We start from the raw sequence: 16473 nt of genomic DNA, 5'->3' as shown, positions 1-16473 counted from the left end.
TTAACAATATTACAGAAAACCAGCTTTCCCAATGGGATGTGCTTCATACTCTTTCTACTGTGTTGACAGAACTAATGGATCCTGTGGTTAAAGCAATTGAAGAGCCCTGTCCTCTCTGCTAATGTAGAATCATCCAATAAATCAATGTGAGGGAAAAGAGAAATTACATAAAAATACACAGGGCCCACTGGCAGAAGGCAGCACCTTATCCAGTAGTACTCGGAATCCATTGGTAATTAAAACCTTTATACCTGGGACTATAACCTGATGAGTTAATGAGAGCTGGAGTCAAGAAATCAAGCCAAACAGGCTAAAATTAGAACACACATCAACTGAATACTATGAGACCATGTCGCTAACAGTATTCTATGCAACAGTGCATCATTCGCTCAAGAAGTACTAAACATTTTGGTTAACACAAGTTGTACAACAGTTGGGAGGAGTAACACTTAACTCTGCCTTCTAGGTTGTCAAAGATCTAAGTATGAATGTTCTTAAGGGATGGATGTGTACAGGGCTTTGTGTGTCTAGGTGGGCAATTATATCTTATCAACTGGATCAGAGGTTATTGTGTTGTGTGTTCTTTCATGTGGCGATTTAAGTTTAAGAGTATATGGTGGTGGTCAGAGACACTAAGTCGCCACAGAATTGGGATGTATATTTCTAGCATGGTGGCAACCTGCCTTGGGAACTAGGTAGGTAGAGAGATTGCTGCCAGGCTCAGAGAGAAGCCTTCGGCAGTGTGATATGGGATGGAGCAAAGCCGGTGAAAGGCTTTGCTGACTGAGATGAAGATGTCTACCAGGTATCTTGGGGCACTTCAGTGCCAGATCTAGTGCAGGGTAAAAGACAGCCTTTTTTTTAATAATTTTACAGCAAGAGATGGCGAATCAACATGCTGGGCGAGAATCCACTAGTAATTCTAAGAGTTGAGAGAAAGTTTTAATTTCTAAGTAAGAGGGGGCCAGCGCCATGTTGAATCACATGATGTCTCAAGTGTGAGAACTTTAAACAAAGAAATAGAAACAGCCTGGGCTAGCAGGCTATAGGTCCTCTGCTGTGAGATAAGTAGTGACAGCTCAGAGTTAGAGATTAAAACTGCTTTTTAAAGAAAGTTATTTAGAAAGTCTTTCAGGATACTCATATTCCTTCTAATGTGGGCTCCACGGGAATTTTGGGTTGAAATCCTAGTTAGACAAGCTACTTCTTAATGACAGGTATTAATAGAAGGTGAACAAGTTTGTTTTTAAGAAGAAAGTAGAGATTACCTGAATCGTGTGGGGATTTTAATCCATGGTTTGGAACTTAGATAGGGAGAATTAGTCACTGACTCTAAGTAGAGAATTGTGATATTTACAAGTTATTAAGGTTAAATAAAGATCTGAGGCTCCAGGTAGAGAGCTTAACAGATGGATATATTTTGGGTATTAAGGTTAAATAAAAATCTGAGGCTCGGGTAGAGAGCTTGACAGATTGATATATTTTGGGCTAAAGTCCTGGTTTGATAAGTTGCTTATTGGTATTAGAATTGATAGAAAGTGTTTAATTTGTTTTATGATGTACCTGCTAAAGGCCATATGGCTCGTTGACGCCAGTTAGCGAGGGTTTGTGGTTATTTTTGATATTTTCCACAATAAGAAGGTCAGATTCTCTTAACGTGAGCTCCATAGGAATTTTGGGTTAATTTCCTGATATGACAGATTAGAAAAGCCTATCAGGCTAATTGTTTAACACTATTGTTTAGCTTACTTCCTTTTTTAAATTGTTTAATCTTCATAATGGTTTTATGAGTTATATGATTACTTTATATGAATTTTATGGTTATATTATTACTCTGGGAGAGAGTGCAAGATACAAGCTTTCCTGGTTACAGACTAGGGAACACAATATTGTGGGGGAAAGTTTTTGTTTTTATGTTTTTAAAAACAGTGATTGGGCTCTGGAAACCTCATCAGATTTGAGAGAGGGAGACTACCTTAAAAACTAGATTCAAGAGAATCAAACAAAAAGATATTATTATTCTAAACTTTTGTCTTGAGAATTATATTTTACAGAATGTACCTACTAGGATCCCTGGTCTCAAGGACTTTCAGCTGGGTCCAGTCAAGATACAAATCCAGCTACAATATTTGCTTCATTCTTCCTACCCCCTACCCCCAAGGCTATCTCAACGCCCATGTACAGCTTGAAGAAGTTATGGAAGAGTCGTCGCCACAATTCCCTGAACTTTTGGGGGGCTGAAAGTGGTTGTTCTAAGGCTGTTTTCATGAGGAATTTAGGAATGGCTGTAATTTAACAGGGAGGAATTAGCTAGATTGAGTTGTACAGCCATAATCTCATTTGGCAATTAAGCTAAATCATACCTTTACTTTGGTATAGAATTTATTTGTTAAAAAATTTAAAAGTACAAGGTTTAGAGCCAGTCCTTCTATTGATGGCATTACAAACTTCTGAGTTGATTATACATGTGAGTTAAGGCACAAATAGCAAATTCATGGCTCTGAGCTTGTTAGAATACTTTCAAGGTAATAAGATAGTTAACGGACAACTTTACCAGATTACCTTATATAGATTTTATGATGCTTTCAAAAACGTCAGAAATCCACAAAATATGAGATTTAAAGCTATTTATCTTTGGTTGAGACATATCTGCTCCCAACGGCTCCCCTTTGGCAGATTTAATGAAGAAATTGAGTATCTCTACCTCCAGGTGAGGGAATACTTTGTGGCTAGGTAGCCATTGGGTAGAAACTTCCTGATTCATCTGCAGACTAATACTGTCCAAAAAAGGACACCTTATGCAGAATAGTTGTTGGCTGATAATCTCTACCGAGCCAGAATTATCAGCCCTTCGAGGTTTCTGCATTTCAAGAGTCTGTCAGATGATTTTGGGCCAGAAAGCTGAAAACTTGCGCTCACATGTTGCTAACAGAGGACTGTGCTACTGGAGATTTGTCTCTACAACCTCTAAGTTCTGGAAGCCGTGTTCGGCTTCCCATGTGTATAGATATTTGATCATTCTCAGATTTCTAACGGAGTTGTAGACTGATTATAGTTTCACAGCCTATCAGGCTTTTTTATCAGAGTTATCAGATAGTATACAAACTAGCCAGGATATAACATACATTTTAAGCCTTTCTTAAGCTAGAATGAATAACTAAATATTCTGTTTAACTGATAAAATATTGGACTGGGTGTTAGGTATATTTTATGCTTTTAATTACAAAATGATAATGGTTGTACTCAGCTTATATTTGAGGAAGTTTTATTTTTTTTTAATTAGATAAAAAGAGTGAAATGTGGGATGATGTCATTACGCAGGTGAAGGCAGGTACAAGAAAGAACGAGGCCTGTCATTGGACGAGAAGGAAGGATGGGTGGGAGAAAAGTTTGAGGGACGAGAAGGAGACTGGAATGGGAAAAGGAGGGAAGCCTCGGAGAGAACATGGAGGCTGATGTTAAGATTCCTCTCTGTATATTTACAGGTTGTTATGAATGTTCTTAAGGGATGGATGATGGATGTGTACATGGCTTTGTATGTTTAGGTGGGCAACTATATCTTATCAGATGGATCAAAAAGAGAAAAAAAAAAAAAAAAAAAAAAAGCAGGCTGAGCAAGCCAAAGGAAACAATCCATTAAGCAGCATTCTTTCCATGGTCTCTGCATCAGCTCCTGCCTCCAGGTTCCAGCCCTGCTTGAGTTCCTGTTCTAATTTCTTCCAATGATGAATTATTACCTGAAGTATAAGCCAAACAAACCTTTTACACCCCAATGTGCCTTTTCGGTCATGGCGTTTTGCTGAAGTGATAGAAACCCTTACTAAGACACTGACAATCTACAGTGGATCCAAGGATTCACATGGTGAAAAGAGAGAACTGACACCTACAAGTTATCTTCTGATCTCCAAAAACATTCTAACACACACACACACACACACACACACACACACACACACACACACACGGGGGGGGGTGGAGAGAGAGAGCGAGAAGGAGAGAGAAAGAGAGAGAGGGAGGGGGAGAGAGAGGGAGGGAGGGAGAGAGGGAGGGAGGGGGAGAGAGAGAGAGAGAGGGAGGGGGAGAGAGAGGGAGGGAGGGAGAGAGGGAGGGAGGGGGAGAGAGAGAGAGAGAGAGAGAGAGAGAGAGGGAGGGAGAGAGAGAGGGAGAGAATAATTTCTAACATAAATACAAACCTTCTATAGATACATTCTGTTTCTTTTTCAATAGAACTGGCTAAAGAAAATGCTGCTCTACACTTATCTATCAATCTAACCATCATTTTCAGAGACACAGTAGAGGAATTATTGACAACATACCTTTTTCTGGAGCATGGCTGGAAGTAGTTTTTGATGGAGTTCAGCTGCTGCTGAGAAGACCAATCTTTATTTTTACTTGCAGCAGGACATTTCATTGGTGAAAGCTGATAGTTCGGGGCCTTTCCCCTAACCAGTGTATTTGATGCTGCATTGTTAGAATTGGAGCTTTGATTAGAGGTCTCCTTTATATTGCATGTTCCTTGTAAAAGCTTTCTAGAGTTTTGATCGAGTCCAAAGATCTTTACTTCTTCTGGTCTTTCACTCAGAGACATACTAGAGGAGCAGGACAGAGAGGCAAACAATTAGAACAACTTTTATTTACAGACAAAGTTCTCCAAATGTTCTGATAAATACAACTTCAGAAGAGTAGAGAATAATTCAGCTAACATAGTTTCCCACTCCAAAAGAGCAGCATCCTGCTGTCTAGTGCCTGGAGGATGGCATCACACTCTTGGCACACAGCCCAGCAGGCTCCCCACAGCACACACCTTCACACTCTCCTAGAAACACTGCCAGATACACTCGTGACCCTAACCTAGTCTCCTACTGTATAATAAACTAGGTAGTAGGCCGGTGTCATTTTTATTTAAACATTTACAGTATCTTCATGAAAGAGAGTGTTCCAATAAACTACAGGAAATCAAGTAAACAATATCATTCCAGAGTCACTCATAGACTGCTATGTGTGCATTTAAATCACCCTGGACAGACTGATATCTGACTAACCAGATGCTACCACAGCAGATGCTGTGCTACAGAACTTCAGACTACTAGAAAATACTTTAAAGACGTACACTGTTTTATGCAATATGATTGAATGGACCAAAAATCAAATAAAGCTCTTTCAAGCAACTACTACAAGTTAACAGTTTCCTTTACAAGTTCTGCACACAATATAATAGTAAAAATGTATTCACGATCTTACATAGTTTATTAAATGTCTTAATAGAAGAATGCTTTAAGACGTAAATAAAAATTATCATAGAATACAAAAACAGTAACCCTTTCTGTTAAACAACAAAAACAAAAAACCAGAATTTTTCAATAAGAACATTGAAAAATGAAATATATGGACGAATATTAACTATTTGGATATCCAAGTTGACCTAATAACATGAGCTCCCAAATTATAAGTAATATTGAATTATAGGTATTATGTAACAGAGCAAAACAGTGCAGAAGTTCCTCTATCCTGCATTCAGGTTTAACTAGAATTTGATCTCCTTGGTGGAGAATCACATGGCAAATTACCCAGCTCTACTCCAGGACCCAAGGCCAAGATGCTGCAGCTAATTCAGTTTAGCTTCTGTTAAACTGTCTGTCTGTGCAGCACTCCCTGCCCCACAGCTGCTGAGCAAGATAACAGGATATGGGCTGTGCCTTTAAAAGCCTCCTGGTCTAAATGCTTAGGGCTACACTTAGGTCCAAATACTTCAATGTAGTCCAGGGGGCCTGGAAAAACCTTCCAGTTATCTACACAATGTGCCTGTGTGGTCATCTCTGGAGGAATATCTGTAGCAATTATACAGACTGACATGTTTATAGTAATATATCCAAACTCATGAGGAATACATTCTAAGACTATAGATTAGTGTCTTTATGTAGGTGAGGGCTGGCAAAGGATGGGGCGAGGCCCATGACTGGACAGTAAAAAGTAGGTCTGGGACAGAGTTTTGGTAAGGGGAGAGAGAGGAGAAAGAAGAGGAGAACCAAGATGGAGGCAGAGAAGGACGACCCAGATCCGTGCGGCCTTGAACAGCCACAGGTAGTCTTGAATATTTCTTAAAGGATGGATTTCTATAGGTCAATTCATCCTACCTACGTGGAATCATCATCAATTCCATCTAGTTTATATCATCAATTGGCCCTGAGTTTACTGTGTGCTCATTCTGTGGAGTATGAATTTACTGAGATGAATTACCTAGCTAACTTATATCTTATTGTTAAGTTACACGCATCTGGAGTTTTGATTTGAACGGGTTGCTGGGAGTTGATACTATAACCATTAGGCAGCGGCTGCCGGGAACATAAACAGCAGGAGCAGAGCGCTGTGACAGGGGAGCTGCTGCTTGGAGCAGGGTGTGGTTAGCTGGGATGCTGGGAAAGTGAGCAGAGTCCGCAGTAAGAAAGCTGTGAGATGTGAGATAGGCAGTCTCTGTATGAAACTGGTGTGGCAGTGACCCGCCCTGGGGACTGTCTGCTGGGCTCAGACAATAGCTGGCAGCAGCGTGGGATAGAGACTGGGAGCTTAGCGGGGAGACACTTTGCTGATTGAGATGAAAACACCTCGCTAATGCCATATGGCTCGACGAGGCCAACTAGCGAGGGTCTGAGGGCGTTTTTAATATTAACTGCAACGTAACACCACTGGGCACTTGAGGCCTGAAAACAAATTCTATAAATACATATTTTTATGTATACAGCCATTAATTTATAAAGTAGGCATAAATGAGAGGTTAACAGTAGAAACTAAAAAAAAAAAACCATTAGTAATTACCATGTACTATAATAAAAGTTACATGAATGTGGAGTCTTCCAAACTACTTTATTGCACTATACTCACCCTTCTTGTGATAAGACATAAGACATTTAATCACTATGTGATTAAAGAGATGAATGGTTTAGGCACTGTGAAATAGTAGCATCAGGCCACTATGTAAAAATTACATGAATGTAAGACAGTCACTCCAAACCACAGCAGCTAGTAGTGCCAATGGCTGGGTAGCATATACAGTATGGACCCGCTGCACAAAGGAAAAATGTACATGTAGGCAAGATAACCTGACAGTGGTTCTCAATCTGTGGGCCGCAACCCCTTTGGGGGTTGAATGATCCTTTTACTGGGGTCGCTGAAGGCCATCAGAAAATATAGATATTCATAACAGTAGCAATGTTACAGTTAGGAAGTAGCAGCAAAAATACTTTTATGGTTTGGGGTAGCCACAGTGTAAGGAACTGTATTAAAGTGTCACCGCATCAGGAAAGTTGAGAACTGCTGTGCTATGATATTTCATCATGGTCTTCAGAAGTGTAAGTTAAAACTTAGAAATTTCTAGTTTCAGCAATTTTCCGTTCCATAAGTTTAGACAATGATATGACTATGGGTAATTAAAAATACATATGTATGGGCTACTATATTTCAAATTTATTTCATTAGTCACAAATACTTTTTCTCTTTAAGACACATTTAAAGAACTAATAAAAATTACCCAACAGCAGTGAAAGAGTAGCTTGTAGCCTACCTCAGCTCTGCCACCCCCACCCCCACCCCCACCACCGCGTGCCGCCTACAGCTACTGTGATTCTACATCAGCAGAGCTAGGTAATGACAGCAAAGATCCAAATGTCACAGGTCAAGAAAATTTCCTCGTTGAAAGTACTACATCCAACAGAGGAGTGTTGAGTCGGAGAAAGTCTCCCCGTGAAACGAAGAGCACACCAGTTGGTTATCCAACACCAAATGGTCAGCTGTGAAAACACACATACAGGTGACACTGTACAGACGGACCGGCTTGTAGGTATGCATTTAGGAGGACACATAGGCACGCATCATAAAGAAAAGAGGTTATGAATTTGGGGTAGTGATACAGGAATATTTGGAGGAAGGAATGGAAATAAGGAAATGATATAATTATCTCAAAAAAAAAAAAAAGAAAGAAAAGAAAAAGAAAAAAAATTGCTGATCCCTATGAGATATCATTTTCCCTGGCAGCCCCGTCTTCCATGCTTTGTCTTGATAAAGACAGCAACTTTTTCTTGAATATGCTCTTAATTGATAAAACAATTACAACAGCAAGCTAAGAGATGCTTTACCATGTATCTGCTGGCTCTGATTCTGTGTCAGCTACGTATGTGGTCATATTCATTGGCGCACTGGGGATGACTTTTCCATTGGCTGACAGGCCCTGGGAAAGGCTTGGTCCTGGAGTCGTCGTCTTTACCTCTGTACATCATGCAAGAAACAAAATCACAACTATTACACATAAGACAGAAGCAATTATACAAAGTTATGTTTTGGGGGCAGCATAAACAGATATATGGACGGCAATAAGGACTCGCTGAGAAGCCAGCGGGACTGTCTCACTGTTAGCTGTCATCCTGAACATAAAAGCCAGTGGCTCTTGAGTACTGTGCAAAACATGCACTTACAACCAAATAAAGCACCCAGCTGTCTGGGCTACTTCCTAGAATATTCTGAACTAAAGAATCCCAATTTAAAGTAAAAACTGTTTCTGCAGTGTGTGTGTGTGTGTGTATATATATATATATATATATAGTTGGGCTACTTATATATATATATAGTCTGGGCTACTTCCTAGAATATTCTGAACTAAAGAATCCCAATTTAAAGTAAAAACTGTTTCTGCAGTGTGTGTGTGTGTGTGTGTGTGTGTGTGTGTGTGTGTGTGTGTGTGTGTGTGTGTGTATACATATACATATACATATATAGTTGGGAATTAAAAAGAAACAGAAAGCAGATGCCACAAAGGGGGTACTGACACAGGACCAGCAGCTATTTTCATGTTTATGGTTTATGCCTTAAATGATTGATACTTCTGGCTCCCACCCCCATAATAACCACAAAACAAACAGCACATGCCACTTCTAAAAGTCGGACAGATTTGTAACAGACTGGAAGGGATGGCCTCTCCAAGAATGTGGTGATCTGCAGGGAGCTATGTTAGTTTTCTCGTTAAAGGGTAAAGAGTTCATCTTTAGCTTCTAATCTAAGGATCAATTCTGGGAATTTTATTCATGAACTTTGGGAAAATATTAATCATGACACAACTCCAGCAGAAGAAGTTACATTACATGTTTGAAACAACCCAAGCACTTCAAACTCTATGTCTGTAGGACTTGGTCAGCAGGAGAAGAAACGAGTGTGCTTCAGCGAGCACATCAGACTACAAGTGTGCAATGCAGCACGATGTCACAACGGCTGCAATGCAGCACGATGTCACAACAGCTGGGAGGTGAGAATTGGCTGAGTGGACTGGCTGGTTTATGAACTCCCATTACTCTGCTACCTTCTCTCTACAATGTTTCCTTACCTATACAATGTATAAAACACCCTTAAAAAGATTCTTGTTTCAAGCTGAGTTGTACTGATGCATGTAAAATGTTTCTGATGGCTTCTGTACATGCAAAGGCAGCAGTGACTACTGCTAATCAGTACCACAGTCTCTCTATACCTGAACCCTAGTCACTAAGCCTTCAGTGGCTCACTCCTTCCAAACTCTAATTTCAAATATTCCCTATCCATTTAAACCAAGGTTGCAGAACATACTAAATTAGAGTGTCCAACTGCACGGGTACAGGTCAACACACTACAGCAGCCCCAAGTATAAGTAGGAACCATGTCCTCTAGCTGAAGTCCAAAAACTGTTCATGAAAGCAGGCAAAGAAAAGCTATCAGGAGAAATACACATAAACCTCTCTGAAATCCCGTCCTGTGGGACATAGCAACTCCTGTACCTAAGGCTCGAGGACACTGCAGAAAAGGAGGCAGAGCCAAAGCCAAGACCCAAAGGATCAGGGGTTTGCTAAGAGATTGCGCTTCCTAGAAATGCCAGACAAACGCCCATAGCCTCACCAACACGACTGTTGAAATGTGACCTAAATAAGGTCAACAATAATAGACATGCCACAGTGGTCAGGGGAAAGCCTAGGAGGCCGCAACCCTACATAAAGAACTGCAGGCAACTGAGTGGGAGAGATTGTCTTTTCTAGAGAAGAGCACACCAACTGGTTATCCAGTACCAAGTGGTCATTCCTACAAACATACAAATAAAACTAGACACACACACACACACACACACACACAAACACAAACACACCACACCACCACCACTACCACTACCACCACCACCACCAATTAATGAAAAAGGAGGCCATGAATTTGAAAGAGTGCAAGGAGGGATCTATGGGAGGGTTTGGAGGGAAGATAGGAAAGAGGAAAGATGTAATTATATTACAGTCTCGAAAGTAAAATGAAAAAAATCAAACTCTTTAAAAATAATAATTATAAATGAATCAACTTAGTTCCAAAAAGACCGATATAGGAATATATTGTTTTCCTCAGCTGTTCTGTATTCTAAGACACTGTTCCTCATAGCAGGTATTACCAAGTCCCTTGTGTTAAAAATGGCACAGTATGTGTATAGCAGACCTTGATTACTTACATTGTAAATGCTAAGTCAATTATTGTCCTATTGGTTGGGGAAATATGTCAGAAAAAAATAAGTTGATATAAATAGATGCAAAACTCTTCTCCAAAAACGAACATTATTTTTATATTTTTCAAATAGGGTCTTGCTGTATAGTCTAGGCTAGCCTGGAACTCATATGAATCCAAACACCTTAGGTTTATGATTCCCCTGCCTTTATACTAAGTATCTTTAGTAATTCTGACTGGATTGGTAACTTGGTGGAACTGTAGACACAGAGACCCAAACGTAGCAGAGCAATCTTTGAGGCCATCTCTGAGTAGCTCCACAGTAGTCTTCAGTCTGCATTTCCATTCTGGACCCCCAGGATCCATTTGCTACACCAGAGCCATGCGATCGCTCTGCCTGGAATTCTGTCAGGCCCTGTGCAGCCGCCTTGCCTAAGCACTTCAGGCTGCAGAGACTCAAGTGCCTCGTCCTCCATGCAGTCTGAGCCTGCACACTTCCAGTCAGGGTTACGAAGCCTCGCCAGCTCCCTCTTCACACTTGGCTCTCCTGAACTGAGGTGTGTGCTCTGCCTGTGCACTGTCTGCATCCTGACCTTTAGAACAGAGAGTTCAGAAGGGCAGGGGCCCTGCTTATTCCACTCACTAATGAACCCTCAGCAACCAGAGCAGCGTCAGCATTACAGCAGAACCAGGTACCGAGTGAGTAAATTAATGGACGTATAAATAGATGGGCTTTAAAAGAAGGGTAATACAGTCACACTTTGCCAAGTATGACCAGAGTAAAGTGTGTATACACACACACACACACACACACACACACACACACTTTGTAAAGATTTAATAAAATGTTTGATTTACCTGTACAAGGCTGGCCCTGCGGATTACAGTAACTCTCTGTAGTCATAAAAATAACAGCCAATCCAATCTCTGCTTCAGGAATAGGTCTGAGATCATGCCTATGAGAAGAAAATAGTTTAAATATAGTCGTATATTAAAACTAACAACTTTCATTAATTTAATATTGAGTTTCAAAAATGTATTTTTCTTCCCAAAGAGATGCTAAAATTTTATGATATAAACAGAAAAGTAAGGTCATCCTTGGCTACATAGCAAGTTTGAAACCAGCTCTGTCTCAAAAAGTAAAATAAAATAAAAATCCAAAAACAAAACAATACCCTCCAAATTTTATATATTATCAAATATATAAGTACGAGTGGTTATGAAGGGCAAACTTTTCAATTGTACATACTTTTAGAAAATATTCTTCTGAGTTTTAACCCCAGCTGCAATATACAGCACTTAAAAACTACTAGTCGATTACGTTTAACAAACCACGGCGTGTGGTGGCACATGCCTTTCATTTCACACTCAGACAAGGCAGAGGCAGGCAGATCCAGACCAGCTGGATCCACACTGTGAACTGTAGGACTGCCAGAGCGACACAGTAAGGTCCTGTCTCAGTAAAACAAAACAAAACAAAACAAAACAACCAAAAGAAGCAAATTCTATAGATTTTATTAGAGAAGCAAAAGACAGAAAGTACCTAGATAAAATTATACAGATATTCCACTACCTAGCCCCTCAAATCACAGTTCTCGAGAACATGGCATGATAAGCCCTTGTTTATTCTTTTGTATTAACCGGGCTGATGTAAAACCTACTTTCACTTGTAATTAGTGAAGAGCTGTGTACCTTTGAAGTATATCCATTATCAAATGAATCCACTTCCTCTGGGAGTCCGTAATTATGAGCTGTGTGTTTGTTATTCCTACGTCAACAACACAGGTTCCGGGAGCTGAGAAGAAGCTCTGTTCCTCTTCACCTCCTTCTGCCATCAGCCTGGCTTCCCCACCTCCGAAAACAACTGCCGAGCCGAGTTTCTTATGCTGGAAACCGGAAGAAGCGTTTTAAAAGGCAAAGAGCCAGCTGCAGTGAGGGTTCTAAATACACTCTCATTCTGCACACATTTAACTTGGCAAGGAAAACAGAAGTGTCATCCCCTTCCCAGTTGGGAACTTGGGCGTCCATTTGAAAGCCCCTGGGTCAGCAGCCCCGTCTGTAGCCCACATGTCTACACTGTTTTCTCATCACCCCCCGACGGTTCTCCTGGGATAGGTGAACTCCATAGTTCATAACATCAACTTCTGAAATCCACATTTTTGGAACACAAAAGACAAACACAAATGTTCTGTTAGGAAACCAGTTAGGACTTGAATTATTTTCTGTCTTCCCCACTAAGGTGTTCACGTAAATGAAATAGGTCCATTAGCCAGTGTTATGAAGTACCAGAGTCAGACACATAATCACTGGGCAGGGTCTAGCACAGGTAGCTTTTTATCTTCCTTCACACATCTATAGGAAAACCCCAAGTGGGAAGCACTACCAGCTGTCGATAAGAGCAGTACTGTATCGGTAGGACAGATGTGTCAGGGATTAAGAGCACTGGGTGGTCTTCCAGAGGACCGGAGATGGTAATAACTCACAACCATCTGTAACTCTAGTCCCAGGGGATCTCACTCCCTCCGCTGACCTGCAAGAGTTCTAGGCATGCATGTGCTGGACATGCAGAAAAACCACCCATACACGTCTTTTCACATCTTGGTACTTTGGCTGGGAATAGGACTTCTAAAAGGCAAATATGTCTGAAAGGCTGTGGTACAAGGCCATTTCTGCTGGCTACAGGCAAGGTTTCCAGAGCCAAAGAGAACACAGGGCTCATCTTAAAACTGAAGATATTTATGCCCAAGATGAATCTGAGTTCTATTTAGACAAGAGATGTGCTTATGTGTATAAAGCAAAAAACAATACGGTGACTCCTGGAGGCAAACCAAAAGAGTGATTTGGCGAAAAGGAATTCAGGTCTATGGAAACGGTGGCATGGTCCCGCAAAGGCCATGGACACAGAATCTGTGTGATGCTGTACCCTTCCTGGATTTCAACTAAAAGCAAGTAAATAAATAAAAGTGAAAAACAAAGCAAACCCCACACCCATACACAGATAGATAGATAAACAAAATTTTTTTAAAAAGCAATACTAATGTATGCTAGCTTTAAAGTCACCTGCTTGGCATTTAAAAACACGAATGTTTTTCCTTTGAAGATTTGTTTTCTTTCACGTCGTCCGGACAGATCGACACTTTTATTTCCAATAGCTGGTTCATCGATGGGTGGGTAAAAACTGTAAAGATAATCAAAACGTACTCTAATTATGCACCATTCTCTCTGATCACTATTAAGTGGGCAAACAGAGTGACTACGTGATACCACAAAGGCTGATTTCAGTATTACTTGAGCCAGGCTCACTGACACAGGTCTGTACCCCCCAGGAGGTAGAAACAAAAGCTAGTACTTTGAAGGGTTTGTTTTGGGCAAAGAGTTTTTATCTGGAACAAAATAACCAAAATGACTTTTCCTAAAATACGATACCAGTTCCGCATATAATGCCTGTATTTTCTTAAAATGAATACACTAGGAAAGATGATTACACAAGACACATGTTTAAGGAGAAATAAAGGTGAGTTGTTAGTGGCACATCTCTTCTCAGCCAAGTTCCTTGGTAAATGTATAGAAGGCACAGTCATAGCCTGGGCTACAGAGTTAAGAGCACTGCGTTTACAAATCCGACTGCTGTTAGCAAGCACACTATTTCAGGAAACACCACTTCATCTCCCAAGATTCCCCACTACGAACATCATTCAGAAATGGCTGTGCAAAGGGCTGGCAGAATTTGTAGTCTTCACATAGCCAGCAAGCTATACATGCATGCTAGAGACCTGTGGACTCTCCCGACAGTGAGTGGCTTGTCTGACATAACTGAGAGAACATGCCACAACATGAGAGTTCTGTACTAACTGAATGGGAACATCCTCCCTACATACACAATGTAGACGTTGCTCTCAGAATATACATGATACAATTTAACAGTCTTTTACGAGTCTTCTAAAGGTGACAGAAACAAGGAATCACAAATCACATCAGGAACACACACTGGGGACTGTCTTACTGTTTTTTCTTGATGACCTGCAGAATGCAGACATAACTGTACTAAGCAGGACAGCACTTGCTGCATACTAACACTGTATCACGGCCCTGATTTAAATTCAGACCTAGTCAACACCTTTTCAGAACTAAAACAGTAGTGATATTAAGAGTTACTATAGCTTATTTGCTATCCCTTTTATATTTGTTTCTATTATTATTGTTTTCAATCTTATGAGTGTTTACCTACATACATGTGGGTGTGCTATGTGTAGGCCTCAACTAGAGTTACAGACAATTGTGAGTTTACCATTTCCAGGCTGGGAAAGAAACCTAGGGTCCTCTCAAAGAATAGCTGGACTATATACTATTTCAAAAAAAACCAAAAAAACAAAAAACAAAAAAACAGATACAAATATAAGGATCTACTACTGGGTGAATGACTACATATGTTTTAATTTTGTTTGGTATTTTTAGAGACAGTGTCTTGCTACAGAGCATAGGCTAGCCTCATCTTGCCATATTGAACGCTAGGATTCCAGAGTGCACCACCATGCCAGCTCTTAATAAGAAACATGATTGTCAATTGCCAGTAGAAAACTGACTCCTATAGTAGGCGGTGAGTTAGGAGTTATTCAAAGTTCTCCTAGAGTAAAGCTATTTCACTATGGTCATGTGTTAATTTTGGATAGAAATCTGAATAGAAGGATGATTCAATGGCTAATTCTAAAAGTCCAACAACAGGACATACATACATCCAGTAGTAAACATTTACCAGGCTCTCTTACCTAAGGCAGCCTGAAATCAACAATGGCTTCTGATTTGTAGTCAGAGTTGCTATTGACAGGACTTAATAGACTCCCCAGAGACAGAGAGACAGACTTCTGAAGGACAGTATGTTTTGTTTAAACACAAGCCAAATTAAAATATGTAAGGGATGCTTCCTGAAGCTGTTTTGAGAAGGCTGTAAGACTCAAGGTTAAGAATCACTGTTGATCAGAATCCAAAATACTGTGTTATTTGATAAACAGATTATAAAATAAACCTCCTAGATAAAAATTATGTACATATAAAAATCCAAATCAATCATCCCAACCAATCAACCAACCAACCAACCAACCAACCAACCAAAAAATCAGAAGGATCTAATTTTTGGCTAAGTTAAACAAAGACACCTATGATCAACAGGGCCATGAGCAGTTCCTAAAACAAGCAGTGGAGCCAAAAATACACTCAGGAAGCAAAGATCTCTGTGAGTTCAAGGCTAGCCTGGTCTACATACTAGGCTACAACCCAGGCCAGCCAGGGTTATTAAAAAAAAAATCTGTATTGGAAAAAAAATTACTTGAATTAGGTAGTTTAAAATTGATAATAAAATTAACTTGCAAAACATTTTAATTAAAATTTTTTCTTTAAGGCTGATGACGTAGTTCAATTGGTAGAGTGTTTGCCTGGTACGCAAGAAAGTTTTGGGTTCACTTCCAGCCCCACAGAAACTGGGAACTGTGGAACTCCACCTGTAATCCTGCTAGCCAGGAGGAGGAGGAAAGATGGTCACAAGTTCAAAGTCATCTTTTGAAACACATGAGTTTCAGGCCAGCCTGGGACATATGAGACCCTGAATCAAAGACAACATCGGGGCAGGAGGGATGGTTCTGTGTGTAATTCACTGGCCACTAAACTTGATGCTCTGAGCTCAATCTCTGGCACCCATGTGGTGGAAGGATATCCTCTCGTCTACCGTGGCACACGTACCATACATTACATAGTAACCTATAAAGATAAGCTCACCAACAGTCAGCTTTACCATGGAACCTATGAAAAGCGTCAGGTTTCTTCCTATCTAATCACAATGTGTATTACTTCAAAGTATATATATATAAATTTCCTAAGACGGTTGGTCAATATTTGACAGAATAGCAAAAGCAAGTAAGAGCACAAACCTATTCAGATATTTTTAGTTAGCAGCAGCAAGCACTTGTATCAGACAACATACTCAGACTT

The 16473-nt window shown here is 40.2% G+C and overlaps 1 protein-coding gene across 3 annotated transcripts in view; it reads right to left on the bottom strand.

The window, feature by feature from the left end:
* The window catches only part of Nbn (nibrin), a 34816-nt gene that overhangs the window by 10034 nt on the left and 8309 nt on the right, over window positions 1–16473 (bottom strand). For all 3 annotated transcript variants that reach the window (NM_138873.2, XM_087551447.1, XM_087551446.1), the window contains 5 exon segments: window positions 4317–4589; window positions 8130–8259; window positions 11350–11447; window positions 12184–12377; window positions 13552–13669. In NM_138873.2, the coding sequence (NP_620228.1) occupies window positions 4317–4589; window positions 8130–8259; window positions 11350–11447; window positions 12184–12377; window positions 13552–13669 (813 nt within the window).

The sequence above is a fragment of the Rattus norvegicus genome, chromosome 5, assembly GCF_021556685.1.
Source record: "Rattus norvegicus strain SHRSP/BbbUtx chromosome 5, alternate assembly SHRSP_T2T, whole genome shotgun sequence".
In the NCBI taxonomy this organism is placed as follows: domain Eukaryota; kingdom Metazoa; phylum Chordata; class Mammalia; order Rodentia; family Muridae; genus Rattus; species Rattus norvegicus.
The sequence above is the reverse complement of the archived record's forward strand: the minus strand, read 5'-3'. Positions and strand labels throughout refer to the sequence as shown.